Genomic DNA, 19,960 nt, shown 5'->3' on the forward strand with positions numbered 1-19,960 from the left:
AAAAATCGTCCTTGAATTTCAAATCATTGAGCATTTGATAAGAAGTTGAAAGTATTTTTATACATTTGTATTAAATTAATACAAATTAAGTTTTGGCGCCGCTTGTCAAGGCCCCAAGCGCCATATTATTTCCCTTGTTAAATATAGACTCATTGCACAAGTTCTATATTCATCTCAGTGGCTCTGCTTTTCCCACGCGTACGATCACAAACATATTTACATGCAATCTTCACAGAGACCGCCGAGTTGGGCTCCTGTTGCCCACGCCCAACTTGACGACACTTAACTCGTAACCGAAATTATTTATTTCGACGATGTGTACGGTAATGCACCACCGAGTGTTTTGTAAACTTTCATGCAACACTTCTGTTCAGGAGTGAGCTTGTTTACAGGCTTTATAAAGGTTAATTTTTTAACGTAACGTGACTTTTCACATTCATTCAAAAACTATTCTAGGTTGATGTCACAGAAAGATTATCTCATCTTATTTATATTTCGGTTGTAAGACGTTTCTTTAAATAATGACGGTGCAGACTGCAGAAGCAATATTCTTGTGAACGCGACCATTTTGATCCATGGTTGAATTAATATGTATTAATTCAACCATAATTTTGATCTGATATCTTTAGCTAACTTCAGAAATAATTTCATTCTGTAATGAGAATTTAGGCTTCAACTTTTGGTTTATTTCAGACTCCAGACATTTCTCAATACTTCCGGAAAGTTTCTTACTTCAAAAGTTCATCAAGATCTCAAATCTCTACTCACAGAAAGTAGATACATTTATTGCTCGGATATTATTGGAAACGTATTCGATTTGATGCTCCCGGAAGCAGACTCGAGTTGAGGTTAGAGTGCGAGGATAGAACGCCTACAATCGTGACGTCATCAGCAGCCAGATCAGGTCGATCTCATTACCATGACCAGGCATGAAACGACGAAGATTTCCTCCTACGAGGCAGTAATCCAACAAGTCGCCTATTCTTTTGCTGCTTGTACCGAGACGTGGTCCGACACCACACGGATGTGATGATCCTAAAACCTGTAAATTGAACGATCCTTGCATCTTGCAAGGATCTTATAACCCGACAGGAATCTTTTTAGTCTACCCTTGAAGACAAGATACCGTCTACCCTTCCAGCACATAATGGTAGCATGTTGATCAATTTAACAACATTCTATGTCTTTTCTTCACTTATGTTTCGTAACAGTGGCTTGGAGAGCACATTTCCCAAATGTTGAACTCTTGTGCAATGAGAGTAAGAGACTAACTATATAGATGAAATTCTGCATTAAGTTTGTGTCTGCAGGGCAAGTTGTTCAGAATAATTTTTTTTTTCAAGAAAAACCCAAATAACACTTTTTTTCACAATACGTTAACCAATTCAAATCTCGTCACGAAGAAAACCTGCAAACCTCACTAGACTCACTTAGGCTCCTGGGGCCATACTTTCAAAACTCGCTAAGTGAATGTAAGTATTTACGCTCTATTTTCTTGTCTATGATTGGTGGATTTTGCTTGAAAGGCCCTCAATGATTGGCTGATAAACTTACGATCTCTTAAACTTTTTTAAAGGTATAGGCCCTGGTCTGCAGATGGTACGGTGGCAATGGGAGAAAACAGAAGACACGAATGTCGTATCTTTACTTGAATTAACAAAATCACATGGTACGTAACAACTTCAAGGTTCCCAGGCACGGTCAAAGAAACGAATTATAAATAATTTTAGAGCAAAGAGAAGCTCTCGATAACTTCTCTAGAAACGATTTCCGGGAACAACATTTTTAGACATGAATTTACAACATGCACTCCAACACGCCATGCAAAATTTACAATGCACAAAAATACATAACCAATTAAGAAAGACTTGAGAGACACGACACGAGTAGAAAAATAGCAAAATCATGAACGAATGCAGTGAGAATAAATATGAGAATGAATGTACAATTAGAAATATGATAAACGATAGCATATAGTATCTTTAATTGCGTGTTCCTCTGAACTGGATTTGTGTGATAAGACATTTGGTTAAAATCAAAATGCATTGCTTTACATACAGGCATGAAAATTTTGCAATGACAAAGCGGACTAGTCGCTGGAGCGACACAAGTTAAGTTTATTGGTTAATAGTTGATGTCATAGCGAGACGAAACAAATAATTATGCCCCTTTAAACTAGCTGAGGCTCTCGGAAACTCAAGTAATCTCCATCATTTCACAGGCAACACATGCAATACTTGTATACTATTGGAATCATTGGTGCACCAGCTCAATGCAAATGCAGTCGTCGGTGAGGTGATGAGATTTACTCGGATTGTTGAGTTCACTAAACTAGAGGTGAGAAGTTAAACGGTGTAATTAGTTAGAAGTTTAGTGTCGTGCAAGGTGTAATTAGTCCTGCAATTTACGAGTAGTAGTAGTAGAATGATTTGCTAGCGCTTCAGCTATCAAGCTATTTCGCACCGGAGGTCAAAATCTAACATCGCCAGCGAGGCGGAAGGTCTCAATTATTCAAAATCTCAAATTAATCATCACCCACAAGGGGTCCAACATCACCCACAAGGGGTCTCAATGGTCCAACCCGCTGAAGCTGGCTCGAAGGAAACAGCGTCTGTATACGAAAGAGACGAAGTGACAAGAAGGGATAGGTGAAAAGCAACAGAGAGACACTCGAACAAGAGGTCGCTTACACGGGACGTCAGCCGCCCGCACGGGAGAGACAGAGAAGGGAAATGTAAGGAATCCTACCTACATAATAACTTAACCCCACAACTGAGATCTGCAGTCAGACACCGCGAGCTCAGCGGTGGGGCGCTCAGGAACAATCCCCCTAGGAGCGCGAAATCCCAAAGGACTTCGGACGAGCACAGACACGCGTCAGAAGTCCTCCCTGAGGGGGAAATTCTTTTGAACTTTAACCGCAAAGACAACGGAGGACTGCTTCCAATTGACCAGACATGTTAATGCATTGTTCTGATAACATCCTACAACAATTAAAGCGTTTGAATAATGATTCCAAATCAGCAGAAACTTCCTTCGTAATTCGAATATCTTTAAGAGTATTATCAGATTAACACATAAAATTCAGCTGCCGCGAAAGATTGAAATTCATGAAGCAATTGACTAGCGACTCAAAGTCGCTCACCCGCTGCTCTTGTTGCAGAAATCAAGGAACAATAAACGACAACAATCACTGCCACTAACAAGCCGACACACCTACAAGTAGATCTAACTGAAGCCAGAACACAACGTCAAGAAAATCACAGAAAGGCACATTCAAGTTAATTAAAAACGTTTTCGTTTACAATTTAGTGGAATCAACCTAGTAGGTACAAGCTATTTATATACAATTTTGTTACGATGAGTTATACAGAGGATGCCAATTATAAAAACAGTAACAATACATCACCATCAATTGTGACGTCAATAATGTGTACGAGTTTGAGAAAGAATTCATTTCTGGGTGCATAAAATGTCCAAATCTAAGATTAAAACACCATACCGGCATTGCAGAGGCGACGCTAATCGTCAAACATTCGTGTTTTTCATACTGAATTCTAATAATATCTAGCTGAGATCATAAAATGTTAGGCCAAGATGCACCGAGTGGCGCTCGTGTCGACAATAAGTGAGACAAAAGCAATCATTGATGTCAATGCAGCACTCAATTACTTACGTTTGTATCGAAGTTTTGTAAAGCCAATATTCTCCTAAATAATCTTTCATTCCGGCATGTAAACTAAAAATTCACGGCCTTTTCGAAGTAACAGCAACAATAGTAGGAAATTCGAGGAAATACCAATAGAATTTCATCAGTCACAGAACAATTTCACGGACCTGAAAACGTGTCAATCTTTCGTGCAAGATCGGTATTATTATAAAGAATAAGATAATAAATGATCGTATAGGTGTTTTTAGTGCGAATTTCTCTCGTAGAGATAGTGCAATATTTGTTGAGAGAGATTATATGAACATTTAAATGGCAACTGCTTAGCAGCACGAGAGAAGTATGTACATGGAAGATAAAATACAAGAACCCCTGAGACAAATGTCTTCAATATCATCGATTCATCGCTTCTCAGATACAATACAAATGATGGATAACAGAAAACCTTCATTAAAAACTCACTATTAGTTACTTTTCCTGTACACTGGCAACCACTATAGAAATAGCTATTCAAAGCAAAAGTTTGCATCGTTTTCCTGCTTTAGTTCAATAAATAGTAATTAATTCAATAATAAAAGTTCAGAAGAGAATAGTCGAGAATTTTTGGTTACTTTCCAGCTTCGCACACTAATGTCATATACCAAATGTAATCGTAACTCACATTTACATTATTCGCCCTACACCCCACAGCAATAGGAGTCAAATAATTACATTGCAAATGCAATCTGTACAATATCATCGGCGCATGGTCCTAGCCCTACGACTAGCGAAATGCAAATCAAGTCTTTGGTTCACTGTACAAGAGATACATTCGTTCACAGATGACAAATATATGAACTCATAGAAAAAAAACTTACAATCGAGCTTTTCCTGTAACATTCTTTGCAGCAGGTTACAAAATGGAACAAATGTACTGCGCAAAAAACCTAAAAACCCTGCGAGAACTAAATAGGGACGCACACTTATACTCGAAAACAACAAAACATATCATAGACTCGCATGGCATGGTTCGTTTACACTACAAAATTTCAATAGTAAACAAACAAGAAATTGCATTGCCTAAATTTCTTGCACAAACAGAAGATAATTTGGAGAAAGGAACATTTAGCTTCCATCCAAATGTAGAGCAACAAAAATAATCAAAGAATTCCCCCATAAATTAAAAATAAACATAAAAGATAAAAGAAGGGAAATCAACCGAAAGCCAATCCCTTTGAAAATCTTTGTGAACATAAGAGTTTAGTAAGCATCATGGCAAGAGGAGGTCTAAATTGGTGACACCATATAAATTATTGAGTAGATGTATTCATTATTTGTAGTAGAGGATGAAATGCCAACAGTGCAAGAGGTATGGAATTGTTTAAAGTGAAATATAAAGCATTGCAGACAATGCACTAAAACTAAAATACGAGGTTACCAGCCCAACATGTACCACAAAAAAACTGAGTATACATATAAATCATCCCTCGCAACGCACTGTACATTTAAATCTTCATTTAAAATTTTAACTTGCCAAATTAATTGCAACTTGTCTTAAATAGCCGCGGAAGTTCCCTATCAACTGTCCACCAGCCTTTGTATGTTTATTTGTGCCGCGGTTCACCGCCATATGGCCCTGCCATTTCTGTCAGCAATTCAACCATAAGGCAGCGGACCAATACGATCTTATTCGTCGTACATATTTGACGGTGGGCAGACAACGTCAACGGTGAGTAGCAAGCACTCACTTCAACACTATTCTCATACTTAACCCTATACTTAGACAACACCATACTAGTAAACACCGCCATATGGTCCTGCCATTGCTGTCAGCAATTCAACCATAAGGCAGCGGACCAATACGATCTTTATTTGACGGTGGGCAGGCAACGTCAACGGTGAGTAGCAAGCACTCACTTCAACACTATAGGTACTCATACTTAACCCTATACTTAGACAACACCATGTACTAGTAAATGTGCAAGATTTCATGGAAATAGATAAAATCACGTGGTTTGGTGAACTTTTGTTTGCCGAAAGAGCGACAAACCCGTTATCAATATTACGTGACAATCCTTACTACTGTTAAAAATATCAATCAGAGACCAGTCCTCAATTACACAATCAGATGCGTGTCAGTGTAGATCAGGAGCCGTACTTTAAAAACTATGTACTACTACTAATGGAGTACTTCACAACTCTATTAGCCAATCCATAACGTTCGTCAAACTAAAACCATAAATCAGATGAGAAATTTGCTGCTCTGTGAACTTAAACAAGTTTTGATAGTACGGCCCCCATCGTCAACTACCAACATCACATGCAAGACGAGCTTCATTAGTAGCGATTAGCTGAGCTAGTGCAGCTTGCGTGCGGATCCTTGACTTGCATAGCAAAGTTGATACGAGCTTTCATCCCCGCACGATCTTCTCCAACCAGTCTTATCTAATTCTAATGGAACTGTAAATCCTACAACTACACACTTATTAAAGCTAAGTTGACTTAGAAAGGCTCAAAGTGGAGAGCGTAGAGCTGTCTTATTAGATTTTATATCCAGCAATTAATATACAATGAACCATAACTTAGATTGTGAAGCGGGATTCACATCGCAATGCACACAAATAAAGTAATATACTATGGGATAAATTTCGTCATTTTAATTAGCTTTTGAATTCAGGATCACAAACACTGCCTAAATTGAACGACGGGATATCGGCAATGTTATTATTTAGTTAACAAATACAAATTATGAACTAGTCACAATCAACAGCTAGACGGAAGCACTGATAAAAGATGCTCCATCATAAGAACGTCAACCAGTCAAACGAATATCATTGGAACATGAACGGGTAATTAGTAGACTCTCGTCAGATTCTTCATGATACCAGAATTAACCTGCCGAGCTACCATAATATTGAATATAAGGGGTGTGGGGGAATAAATTTATTTTCCTTGTTACGGAAGTGAATGAACAATATATCTCACAATATAGTTATTCCTCGAAGCTAAGCTCATTCTTCCAATTGCAGGGTTGATGACTAGCAAAATTTTTGAAGCAGAGTTTAGTCTCCTAAAGTTGATGTTAGCAAAGCACTTTCCTTACAGCACTGAACCCTTGCAACAAATACACTAAATAACGCTAACATTTTATTATAACTCTCTAAAGCAAAAGAGCCGCGGCAGTATGGACAGAGCACGCATCCAGATCTCATTTGCACACAGTACGTGAATTTAAATATCTTAGATTAAGAGTTACACATCAAGAGGCTCGAGTCCAGCTAAAACAATTAAACAAATCCAAAAGGCTCATGAGCGTCGTCGTGCATCAGAGGGCGGCGCTCCTCAGAAGCATCACTAGGAGTGTCAGGAGCTGTGGCGTCCTCAAGCGTGTACATGACGCGCCAGTCCCGCTGTGACGGACGCAGTAAACCGAAGCATCGAACGCCCAGCAGGTCGACCAAGTTGCGGCACACGCCTCGATTGAAGGGAGACCTCACCTCGCCCTTCTTGCCCGTCTGCTCAATCAGTCGTACAAAATTAAATGCTGAACGACAACATTCAGAGAAAAAAATAGTTTTCGGTAACTAGCTTGAATGAAAGCTTTGTAGCAAAGTGTAGGCAACGGGCAAAATCTCAAATTAACTGACGTTAGGTGTTCGAAGTCATAATTATTACGTATATTATTATAAATATTGTAATGTGACCATGTTAGCGCAATTCTGTAATGCTAGCATTGGATTCAACATCACTCTCCCGGGCAATTGCTGGTAACTGGAGAACGTTGGAAATAATCCGGCCTACAGTAAAGATCAACCCTGCAGTGGACGCGTGCAAAAACTGACCAAATGGTCACCCTTTTGTTCGGTTTCCTTACGGTCGATTTTCGTCGGCATAATTACGTATGTAATCCGCGCGACCACTGTAGGGTTAATCAGACAACTGATATCTATCAGGAACTATGAGCTACGTGGGGCACAAGATCAGAAAGAGCTTCTAAACAGCATAGACTTCTGATGGCTTTCGTGATGGAAATGTTAGGTCAATGATTGGCCGAATTTCAGTGTATTGGGCAATAGTTGTGCGTATTAGGTGCTTACAGATCAACGCGTACAGCCAACCACCTGCAGATGAAATAATAAATAATCATCAGATATTTATTTCATCTGTAGGTGGTGCTTCACAACCTAGCACTGGAATAATTGATACGCAGCAGAGATATTCCATTAAACGTACTTGAAAATGGCGGTATCTGTAGCAGTTCATACGCTCATTTGTCGTCATCGCCAGAATTAAGATCTGAAAAAGAACACGAATCAATATCAGTATCATTTACGGCTGAGTCACGTTTCGGTCGTTGAATAAAATAATAGCACTTTAGGAGTACAGTGGCTTCAATTTGGCTAAATGAAAAAATTTCGTCAGGATGTTCCCGTCACAGTTAAAAAGTCTTTCTAATAAAGATAATACTGGAGGTAAATGCAATTAATGCATATACAAGTCCGTTCACAATATACCCTCTATGAAAGCCAATGTCGTTAAGGAAAATGAAGTAATTTAACAACCGACAATAGTCCTTATGGAATCCGATGTCAGAGAAACTGAAATGATTTATTAACCGACAATGGCTAGGACCTAAATTTGCTCCTGGAGTAGTAAATTAGCTCATTAAATGATAAAAGAAAATGAAATCTTGCGCAAAACAGGATTTAACAGACCTGGTAGAGCTGGCAGGCGAGGAGGGTGGTGACCCAGCCGACGTGCAGCAGAGCGTTGCTAGCCACCCACGCCACCCACGGTTCACATGTCCCCGCCATGCCTATGCCTGTAGACACATTTTGCTTTCTTATAAGAGTTTTTTACCCATTCACATTGCATGTACACTTGAAGTCAATCTCAGTTAGATATACATTTATAATTTGGTCAATATTACCCAGAGGATGCCAGTTTTCGAGGCACTACATAACTCGCGAATAATATGATGAATCTTATAAGCCAATGATCGTAATGACAATTAAACATTTTGCATAGTATACAAAAGAACGAAAACATTACATAAAAGAGGATTTTATGCACTCGACTTGCTTACTTTCCCGACTAATTTGTGAGTTAAACAAAAAGAAAAACCCAACTTGCCGAGAACATACCAGTCCAGAGGCCGACGTGAGGGAAGCTGATGCTGCAGCTGACGAGCCAGAACTCTATGCAGCCCTTGAGCATGAGGGCGCACATGAGGCTCAGGCTCAGCAGGTACCCCACGAAGTAGCGCAGGTTCAAAGCGCCTGCAAATGAAATAAAGTATAATGATAGATTCTAGGCAGCAGCTAGGGGGGAAAGCAAACAATATCAGTGAAGTCATGAAACAGCTTTCATGATAAAATGATTGTAAGGGACGAGTATAAGGAGCAATCCATTGCTGGTTTCAACCCCACGAAGTAGCGCAGGTTCAAAGCGCCTGCAAATGAAATCAAGTATAATGACAGATTCTAGGCAGCCGCTTGGGGGGAAAGTGAACAAGATCAGTGAAGTCATGTAATGAAACAATTGCGAAACAGCTTTCATGATAAAATGATTGTAAGGGACGAGTATAAGGAGCAATCAATCGCTGGTTTCAACCCCACAAAATAGCGCAGGTTCAAAGCGCCTGTAAATGAAATAAAGTGTAATGACAGATTCCAGGCAGGAGATTTGGGGTAAAAGGAAACAAGATCAGTGAAGTCATGTAATGAAATAATTGCGAAACAGCTTTCATTATAAATCATTGTAGGGGACCAGCATAAGGAACAATCCATCGCTGATTTAGCTTGCATATACAAAATTATGACCATAGGTAATCAATTCAATAAGTTTATTTCTAAAATTCAAACATATGTTTTTATCATCGGAAAACTTTTTCAATTAATTAAAAATTTCAACTGAAGCACAAATTTCAGTAAGCTTGATTATCATGTTTACCCCATTAGACTCCCTAGAGCAACTGGCCAATAAGTTTGTTTCTAAAATTTAAACATATGTTTTTATCAACGGAAAACTTTGTTCAATTAATTGAAAATTTCAACTGAAACACAGATTTCAGTATACTTGATTATTTATAGGCTGAAGTTGAAGTGCAAGTCTCACCAATGCAGTACCTCATTAGACTCCCTAAAGCAACTGGCTGAAGTTGAAGTGCAAGTCTCACCAATGCAGTACCTCATTTGACTCCCAAGAGCAAGAGGCTGAAGTTGAAGTGCAAGTCTCACCAATGCAGTACCTCATTTGACTCCCAAGAGCAAGAGGCTGAAGTTGAAGTGCAAGTCTCACCAATGCAGTTGCCGACCCAGGGACAGTGATGGTCGAACTTAGCAACGCATCTGTTGCAGACGGCGCAGTGCTTGGAGCGCAGAGGCCGGCGCACCAAGCAGGTCGAGCAGAACCACGCCGGGTCAAAACCGTCCTGCTCCGCTAGTTCTACAATCGTCTGCTCAGTACCAGAATAAATGCAACCATCATTCTTCAACGAACTTCCCGGCAAGAATATTCTAAAAATATACAAATTAAAAGTTGAACAATACAAACAGAAGATAAATATGTAAAGATTACATCATTTTATCGCTCTATATTACTTTTACAATACCCCACTCACAACCCAACAAGCCACAATTCCTGGAAGTTGAATCATTTTTGCATGTATGTTTCGTAAGCGTCAAGGAAAGCCCCTGAGTCAATCTAATACGGTTAGTTGTTATTTTATGTGTTGAATCAGCCAACGCTGTGAAGTGGGCTAATTCAATATGAGTAATATGCTGTGAAAAAGTACTTTTTAAAGACCGCACTTCTAAAGAGGCCGGTGTCTCTGATGTTACACATGTACAATGAATTTCTTATTTTAGTTACTATTATTATTTAAAAAAATTAATTGTTTTAAATGTTTACAAAAATTATTTACAAATTATTCATTCTGTCAATTGATTCAAGCATTGTCTCCAACTTTACGCAAGTGTGCAAAGTTTCAGATCGATTGGACAGGTAGAAGTGTGTTAAATATCGATTATAGGATTTGTAGCAGAAAAAAAGTGAGGTTAAAGAGAAGTGTGGTAAAAAAAAGTAGGCATAAAAGTGATGAAGTGAACCTTGTATTTCTGTGTTTGATCTGCAGCGATGATGCCAGGATCGCCTCGCCAGGCCTTGATGAAGTTGTACCACAGCAGCAGCGAGCTGCCCATGAACACGCAGCTGAACCACAGTCCAACGCTGTCGTGAATATATATCACCCATGTCACGTAGAACCAAAACTGCGAGAGAGATAAACTTGACGTCACTGCAGGTAAATACAACACACCTGTTCTTAAACACTAGCTGGCAAATACCTACTATCAATGCTGAAAAATGTACAACATTGGATAATGATGATCAGCTCAAGTCAAAAGCATGAAAAAATGAGCAATTTTCCGTGACATGTGGTGTTAATACGTCAATTCAATTACTTTAGTGACAAGATAGACAGCCATGTGGTGTTAATATGTCAATTACTTTAGTGGCAAGATAGACAGCCATGAGGTGTTAATATGTCAATTACTTTAGTGGCAAGATAGACAGCCATGTGGTGTTAATATGTCAATTACTTTAGTGGCAAGATAGACAGTCATGTAGTTAATATGTCAATTACTTTAGTGGCAAGATAGACAGCCATGGGCATGACTGTCATAAGTCTATCATCGTAGAGGAGAAGCGAGGCGCCATAAACAACGAGGTAGAGCGCCATGAAGAGCCCCAGCTTGATGACGTACAGCATCTCCAGTTGAAACACCAGCCCGACCACGTAAAATATCAGCACGGGACTCAGCATCATCGACCAGTACCGTAATTTCTGTGGAATGCTTGCTTTGTTAGGTGAACATTTTTGAAATTAAAACAGGCTTAGGGTTCATAATCTTTGGTCTTTAACAAATATTGGTTACTAGTTCATCTGAAGGTAATTTCAGTTATAGATAAATCCCTGCTTTACCTGTCAAACGTTTAAGTAAGATTGTGATCATTAGATACACAAAAATTACGTAGAATAGGGAAATATGGTTGCAATATTAGATCATCTAAAAGAACAAACAAGTGATTTCTTTGACGGCCACATGTAATAATGGTCAATTATTATATTCAGTCCCAAATTCATCAACATTTGATGTCAATTCATATATGCACGGTTGCAGACGATTGATCCTCAACCAAATAAACATGAACAGAAACAGCGAAATTTATAACAGAGTTTAGTGAACAAAATAAATAGCACTTCAGACTAAGCCATCTCTTGCATTGAGAGCTACCAGTCAGGCATACCAAATGATGCTGGGTTCACTGCCTTATCTTTATATAGTCATAAATATTGCACAGCTCTTGTTTATACCTCAGGAGAGATCGACAACTTTAGTGAAATCAACAAATTCTTTTATGGCCCATCTTTTATACGCTTACCTTATCACGGAAAAACCGATAAATGAAATTTTTCTGCTGTTTTTGAGATTCTTGTACTTTGTCCATAACCTTCTTGTCAACCCAATGAGATTTTCTCTTCATTATAAGACTGTAAACAGACAAGCCCTGCGCACAGATATACAAAATTATCAGAACATCCCGTAATTTTAAATTCAATTCTCTCAGATGCAACAGTGACAACAAACCAGTGATGATATCCAGATATGTTCAAGCTCAGGCAATATATCAAACTCCAAGCAATTTTGAGTATAATTTAAGACTGATCATCATTATTGTGATAGTATATTACTTATTTATTATTGCGATAGTAGGTATATTATAGGGGTGAGTCTGTGACCTAGGCGTTTGGAGAGACTGATGCTCATTTTTGCGATAGTATATTAGTATCACTTAAGTATAGGAGTGAGTCTGTGACCTGGCGATAGTATATTACTTATTATTACTTATTTATTATTGCGATAGTAGGTATATCAAAGGAGTGAGTCTGAGACCTGGCGATAGTATATTAATTATTACTTTTTTTTAATGCGATATTAGGTATATTATAGGAGTGAGTCTGAGACCGGTTGATAGTATATTAATTATTTATTATTGCGATAGTAGGTATATTATAGGAGTGAGTCTGTGACCGGTCGATAGTATATTACTTATAATTACTTATTTATAATTGCGATATTAGGTATATTATAGGAGTGGGTCTCTCACCTAGGCGTTTGGAGAGACTGATGCTCATTTTTGCGATAGTATATTACTATCACTTAAGTATAAGAGTGAGTCTGTGACATGGCGATAGTATATTACTTATTTATTATTGCGATATTATGTATATTATAGGAGCGAGTCTGTGACCTGGCCATAGTATATATTACTTATTTATTATTGCAATATTAGGTATATTATAGGAATGAGTCTCAGACCTGGGCATTGGGAGAGTCGATGCAGGCCCCATGGTTGACAAGGACGGAGGCGGCGACGCTGTTCTTGGCCTGCACAGCCCAGTGCAGCGGCGTGTTGCCGTGCAGTCTGTCACGGGTGCTCACGCTCGCTCCAAACGTCAGCAGCAAACGCGTTGGGTCCACACTAACACACAAAAATTTATATTTATACTCAACATTCATTGCTAGGAAATGTTTTCATAAATAAAGACGGTGTACCGTGCAGCCTGTCATGGGTGCTTACGCTCGCTCCAAACGTCAGCAGCAAACGCGTTGGGTCCACACTAACACACAAACATTTATATTTATACTCAACATTCAAAACTGGTAAATGTTTTCATAAATAAAGACGGTGTGCCGTGCAGTCTGTCACGGGTGCTCACGCTCGCTCCAAACGTCAGCAGCAAACGCGTTGGGTCCACACTAACACACAAACATTTTTATTTATGCTCAACATTCAATACTGGTAAATTATTTCAGAAATAAAGACGGTGTAAAAAGTGATACAAACGATCATTCTTTACGATGCAAAACTAAAAATATAACTCAGTACTCACCGCAGTGAGTGACAGAAAGCGCATTTTCTCGTCGACAAAAACTTGAAGTCAAGGACGGACGGACGGACATGGTGAGCACAATAGTGCATTTTTTCCATAAATGAGAAAAATGCGCTAAAAACCTGATATTTTCTGTCATATAACCAATTAATTATTGATCTAATGAGATCAATTAACATTAAAAAAACATCTTATCTTGCAAACAAATTTATGCATGACCTAAGCAGCACCTGGTGACTCTGTAGGCACTCCACATGAGCGGCGTCATGCCGTTCTTGTCCCTCATGTCGACGTCGGCGCCCCTGGCGAGGAGGTACGCGACGATGGCAGTGTGTCCGAACTGAGCGGCCAAGTGGATGCAAGAACAGCCCTCACCGTCACGCATGCTGGGGTCTGCCCCGTACTGGATCAGCAGCACCACCATGCCCAGGTGGCCTTGTCTGCACACATACATTAATAGTTCATGAACCTAAATGTATAATTTCATGAACCTAAATGTATCATAAAACGTACTCTGCACAAATACATTAATATTTCATGAACCTAAATGTATAATTTCATGAACCTAAATGTATCATAAAACGTACTCTGCACACATACATTAATATTTCATGAACCTAAATGTAATATTTGATGAAACTAAATGTAATATTTGATGAAACTAAATGTATCTTCCAACGTACTCTGCACACCTACATTAATATATCATTAACCTAAATGTATCTTCCAACGTACAATACGCTGGCGGGACACAAAAAAATCTATATCACAGACTAATAGTCATGAATAAATCATTTATTTCGTAATTGCTCCTTCGGTATACTTGACATAATTGTTTTAGTCATGAAGATGCTCAAATTATCTCAATGTGTAACAATAGATTCTGCAATAGCGACAGTTACTAAAAAATAAACAATATTGAAATATTTTATAAAAATTATAACAAGAGAGGAAAAAACAAAATCAATTAACTGTAAACTTGATGAAAGCATTACACTTGAAACATACAACAAACCGTGTCGCCCAGTGCAGTGGTGTAGAAAGTAGCTCGCCTCCAATGGCATCCACCACTGCACCTTTTGTGATGTAGTATCTGCAAACAAGCCCAGAAAATGACGACACAAATTACGGAATTGCATGCAGAATTTTCAAAGCAGTAAGTCCGGCAGCACAACTTGAATGTGTTGCATAACTTTTGATAACAGTTTATTATGTTTTCTCAAGACTACTAACTTATTTTAAACTTCAGCAATCACATGAGTCATTAAACATCATTTGGATGAAAATAACTACGCAAGCAAAAGAAATACCAACTTCAAATGAAATACTAATTTTAAAAAAATACTAACTTTCAAAAGAAATGTCAACTTTAAAAAAAATACTAACTTTTAAAAGAAATGCTAACTTTCAAAAGAAATACTAACTTTCAAAAGGAATACCAACTTTCAAAAGAAATGTTAACTTTCAAAAGAAATACTAACTTTCAAAAGGAATACTAACTTTCAAAAGGAATACTAACTTTCACAAATGTAGAAATTAAAGGCAGTATTTAAGTAATTACTTACTTGACAATACTTCTTCTGTTGTTGATGGCGGCCCAGTGAAGTAGAGTGACGTTTTCACTGTCTCTTCTGTTGACATCATATCCTGCCTCGACTAGCTCCTGGCATCGCTCCAGTGCACCGTACTGAAATGATGTAAATGCAAGGCACAACTATAAAATTACTATACATATTACTCTAAAAAATAATCCCATTATCTATCTACTTCTTTTGCTAAATTTGCTGTGACATCAGCATCTGCATTTACATGATGGGCATTGAATAAGTTTTACAAATTACTTGCTTCAACTTTGGTATCTCAAAGTGGTACTTATGCCATTAGCCATTGACGTATTCCATACCAGACAAGTTCATAACTCAACCAGTCAGTGCCGAATTCTAGAGCAGTGTTAAATTAACCAGTACAAATTGCATAGGTATTGGAAAGACCATAACACAATCAATCACAGTCTGGATAGGATGACATCACAATCCTGCCAACCAATCACAGTCTGCAGAGAATGCCATTACAATCCTACAACCACTCACAGTCTAAGAGTGGATTACAGTTTCTAGATGGACATGTGTCCAAGAAAAGTTTGTGGATACAAATACCTACTCTATGTTTACCAGCAGGCCTAGTTAGCTACGAGTCCACTGTGTCACTGAGTTTGCCTCAGACAATGAGTTGACAGCTTATACAGCATAGGTACCTATGTGTCATGAGGAAAAGAACCCAATGAACGGAGGTACAGCCTGTAAAGGGGCTGGAAACCTTAGCCAGTAATGTCAAGAGCACAAGAACCCAATGAACCCAATCCCAATGTACAGTCTATAAAGGGGCTGGGAACCTTAGCCAGTAACTCAAGTATGTTGCTATGTAACTAGCATTAAAGCTACTCCGACCTAATGGTCAATGTCTTAGCCTTATGCCACTAATATAACTCTCATGTAGAATCACCCCTGAATCATGATAAGTTCTCTAGACAGATGGTGTTTTAATTATCCACATGCACTTAGTCCACAAATCCCTGTCCTTAGGTTCAGGTAGAAATATATATAGTGTCTGGAGGCACATAAATGTGCCTCTGGACACATGCATCCACCCAAAAATGACAAGCTTTGTGTGCTATTCTAGAATTCTACACTGCAACCAGTACCAGAATAAAAAAAAACAACTGCTGTACATCCAAAAAACATGAACTAATCAAATGTAAGAAGAATGTCATCAAAAACCAGCTGTGGCAGGTCATAGTTATCTAATGTGGCAAGAAATACTACTACCTGTACTGCATTTTAAATTGAAATATATTTATAATGTCTGTTCTATTTCATGGTGAATCATTAAATTGAATAGGGGATTTGGCAAGCATTAAAGAAGCATTAATTGAAGAAATAGCAGTCTTCTAAATCATTAAATTTCAAAAGGAATAAATAATAAATGCTTAAATTTATATAGACAAGTTTCATCTTAAAAAATTATTAACAAACTACAGAAACTGAGTAACAGAAACAAATCTTACCTGAGTTGCTTTGACAATGTCAAAGTTTGAAAACTCTGACTCATTTTGAGGCAAAATTTCTTCAACTTCACTGAGACTGTCATTCCCTGCCTCCCGTTCAATTCCATACATGGACCCAGGGTTGCATGCCTCCTGTAATGTTTGAAACTCTTAACAAACAAGATATTTATAAATGACATTGACAGACAGGACAGTTTTCACTTGGAAGGTTTAAATCAATATTTCAGCTTGAAATTCACAAACACTTACCATATCTAATATGTACACCATAAAAAATATATTTAGAGAAGCTGATATAAAAGGTGTTGATGGAACCTTTAATTATCAGCAAGATCAAAGTGTCTAGCTGGAAAAACTGAAAAGGTGATATTATGACCTAAAATGTCTATTTCACAGTCTGGTACTGTATTATAGATAAATTATTTGATATAGATCATATGGTTAGCAAATTTCCATGTACAGAGAAGTTCAATTGGTGACAGCCAAGCAGCATGCTAGTCTTCAGTATCTTGAAGGCAACTAATTGATCAGCCTCAGCTCAGAATCTGGCATGAATGAGCCATAACCATACAAGAGGCTCAATATTTGAGAATTTACTTCATGTTACGGAAAGATCGGTTTCCAAAGGCTGGATCCCTTGTGAATCGAGTCACAAAAAATTCAAGAATCGGCAACAGGCAATGGGCCTATTTCTTCAGTACCAACACTTCTACTCTATTCTATTCTATGTGATCACTGGACTGTATTGAAGATTTATTTCCTTCATTCTTTCCCTTATCAAGTATTTACATTTTAGTAGGAGCCATATTGTTCTAATGCTTTGACAGTACAAGGAACACTTTCAAACATGTCATCCTAATATAGAATTTTTATCTACAATTCACTAAAGAATCCTATTGAGAGTATATATGATGTGGTATGCAAGTCACATCCCAGCTCATACAATATCAACTTAATTAATGCTCAACAACCAGAGCAGAAATCACATGCAAGTGTATGACAGATGGCACAAACTATCACCACCCATTTGTTTATAAATTAACAATGCCGTCTATTTTTTCATGTTATTTTACCTGATAAACCACAAATTACGTCTTCAATGTAAGCATCACCGTAATGCCCAAAATAAAAAGCCAACCTGCCACAAGATACATAGTTGCAAACATTTCAAGTTCAGGCAGAAAAATGTTTTTACAAATTGATTTACATACAATCTATCAAAACTTTCCAAGTTACAGTGACCAAAAAATATTTACAAGCTTCACAACAGAATTTTATGAAACCTTGCAGGCTTGCACTCAAAGTCTCAAGAACTCATGTTTGTATCTAGGTAATGTTATTTTGTGAATTTCAAACTCATTTATATACATGTTTTATGGTAAGCTTGCCAGATGGTTTACTTAGTGACATAAAACTAACTTCAAAGTCCTTGATACAAATTCCAATAGGTTAGGATTGAATTAGATTCAAATCAACAATGTAATTGTTGATTTGAATATTAATTATTTACCATTGAACTGCCCCTGTAATCATATATATAACCTGCAAGCCTAATCATAATGAAATAAATTGGCAGAACCTGATAATGAGACAAAGGGCTCAAAGATTTTATGTGTGAAGTTTCAGTTAGAACTGTTAAACTGTTCACTAGACATCTATGGGCAACTGCAACTTGTAAAATAAACATTTTGATTCCCAAGAATACAAAAAATCTGACATGCCACATATATAATGATTGTGATTTAACACAGCTAAATTATTACTGGAATAAATTTGCCATACAAAGCCTTTTTTCCAAACAAATTTGGACACCTATTCTTGCTTTATCTCATTTTAGTTGATTGTGATTTTTTTCTGATGATTTATTAGTACTTAATATTAATGTTACTGAGAATTTTTTTATTTTATTCAAGAGAGAAGCTAGATACAATACAGAAGTCAGAAGATAGAGGACAGGATCATTAAAAATTCATTCATTCATATGAATCAAACATAAACACAAAATTGTAGTTTGTGATCTATAAAATAAATTTACAACTTGGTGCCAAAGAGAATATCTACAACAGGCATCAAATTTTTCCGTCAATACAGTTTTACATCCAAACAACTCTGTAGGATGAATCAAGATAGTAACTTTCTATGACAATTCTCCAAATTGTCAGCTTTTGCAAGTCATGCATTAAAAAGTTAACTGTTACTCACCTTACAAAAATTAACCTCATTTGCAACAATGGTATTAAGGTTAGAAAAAATATGTGAAGAAAATATCACAGTACCATCTAGTTTCAACTAATAAAAAAGAAAAGATTACACATTATTAATAATAGAAGATACAAAGAAAAGTAAGAACCTGCAATGTTATTAAGCATTTTTCCATTTCTTATAATTAAATCAAAATTGCAGGGAAAAATGAAATAATGCCAACATAATATTTATATTAGAAATATATGTAGTTTAGATTGAACAACCAATTCATATATTTGTATTTTGATAACCAGGCAACAGTTTAGCTTCAATACCTATCTCAGCTCAGCCTCTCAGATAGGTTCGTGTCAAAAAAATGTTCAAATACCTTGAGTTTGACAGCAGAGGAAAATTTAACTAGAATAGGTAGGGTAAACACGGTATATTCCGTCACATTAAGGACGCATCAAGNGTCTCTTATACACATCTAGATGTGTATAAGAGACAGAGTTTGACGCACAAATGTATGATGTCACCATTTCAACCATCAACAAACGCATGGAACTAAAACAAAGCTTAATATAAAGGAAAAACTAAAGAGGTGACGGAATTACCTACTATGACGGAATATACCGCGTTTAGCCGTTTACCCTATTTGGCTTTTATTAGAATGACAGCTATGAGGCAATGGTAAAGGGGAAAATCCTAACCAGTGGCAAAGCAAGTTTATAATCTTCCTCAAGTTAATTTTGGAGTGCTATAAGTACCAGTAAAGTATCATGGAACTAGCATTATCATGCATAAGATATTGGCTTATTATATTTTGTGTAAATTATGAAATTAAAAATGAACCAATTCTAAAAAATCTCTGGTTTGTCACTAGGCTATGAAGTCTGGCTGCTTAACTTAGGCTAGCTAAAAGCCTATCTGAAATTCTTTATTAAAGAAGTATAGAGACGCAAATCTTTTATTATAATTTTTGAAAATGAATTATAAATTTATCATTTATACCTGCAATTTTTGAAAAGCTCTGCAAAATATTCCACATTCACATTGGCTTGCACTTGCAGAGTTGCAGCTCTTTTGTGCACTTTATTTATAATTAGAT

General features: G+C 37.3%; 1 protein-coding gene across 1 annotated transcript; it reads right to left on the reverse strand.

The window, feature by feature from the left end:
- Positions 1–4,765: 4,765 nt before the first annotated feature.
- Positions 4,766–18,957, reverse strand: LOC108672419 (palmitoyltransferase ZDHHC17; the record flags this gene model as incomplete). Its single annotated transcript, XM_018160068.2, has 14 exons — positions 4,766–7,161; positions 7,880–7,942; positions 8,362–8,468; positions 8,791–8,925; positions 9,947–10,103; positions 10,756–10,917; positions 11,292–11,492; positions 12,092–12,217; positions 13,030–13,192; positions 13,835–14,044; positions 14,620–14,697; positions 15,170–15,291; positions 16,669–16,800; positions 18,871–18,957. Coding segments are annotated over 14 exons (1,971 nt in total), but the record flags the coding sequence as incomplete, so codon positions are not given.
- Between the last annotated feature and the right edge of the window lie 1,003 nt (positions 18,958–19,960).

This window comes from Hyalella azteca, unplaced genomic scaffold (genome assembly GCF_000764305.2).
Source record: "Hyalella azteca isolate HAZT.00-mixed unplaced genomic scaffold, Hazt_2.0.2 contig10681, whole genome shotgun sequence".
NCBI classification, from domain to species: domain Eukaryota; kingdom Metazoa; phylum Arthropoda; class Malacostraca; order Amphipoda; family Hyalellidae; genus Hyalella; species Hyalella azteca.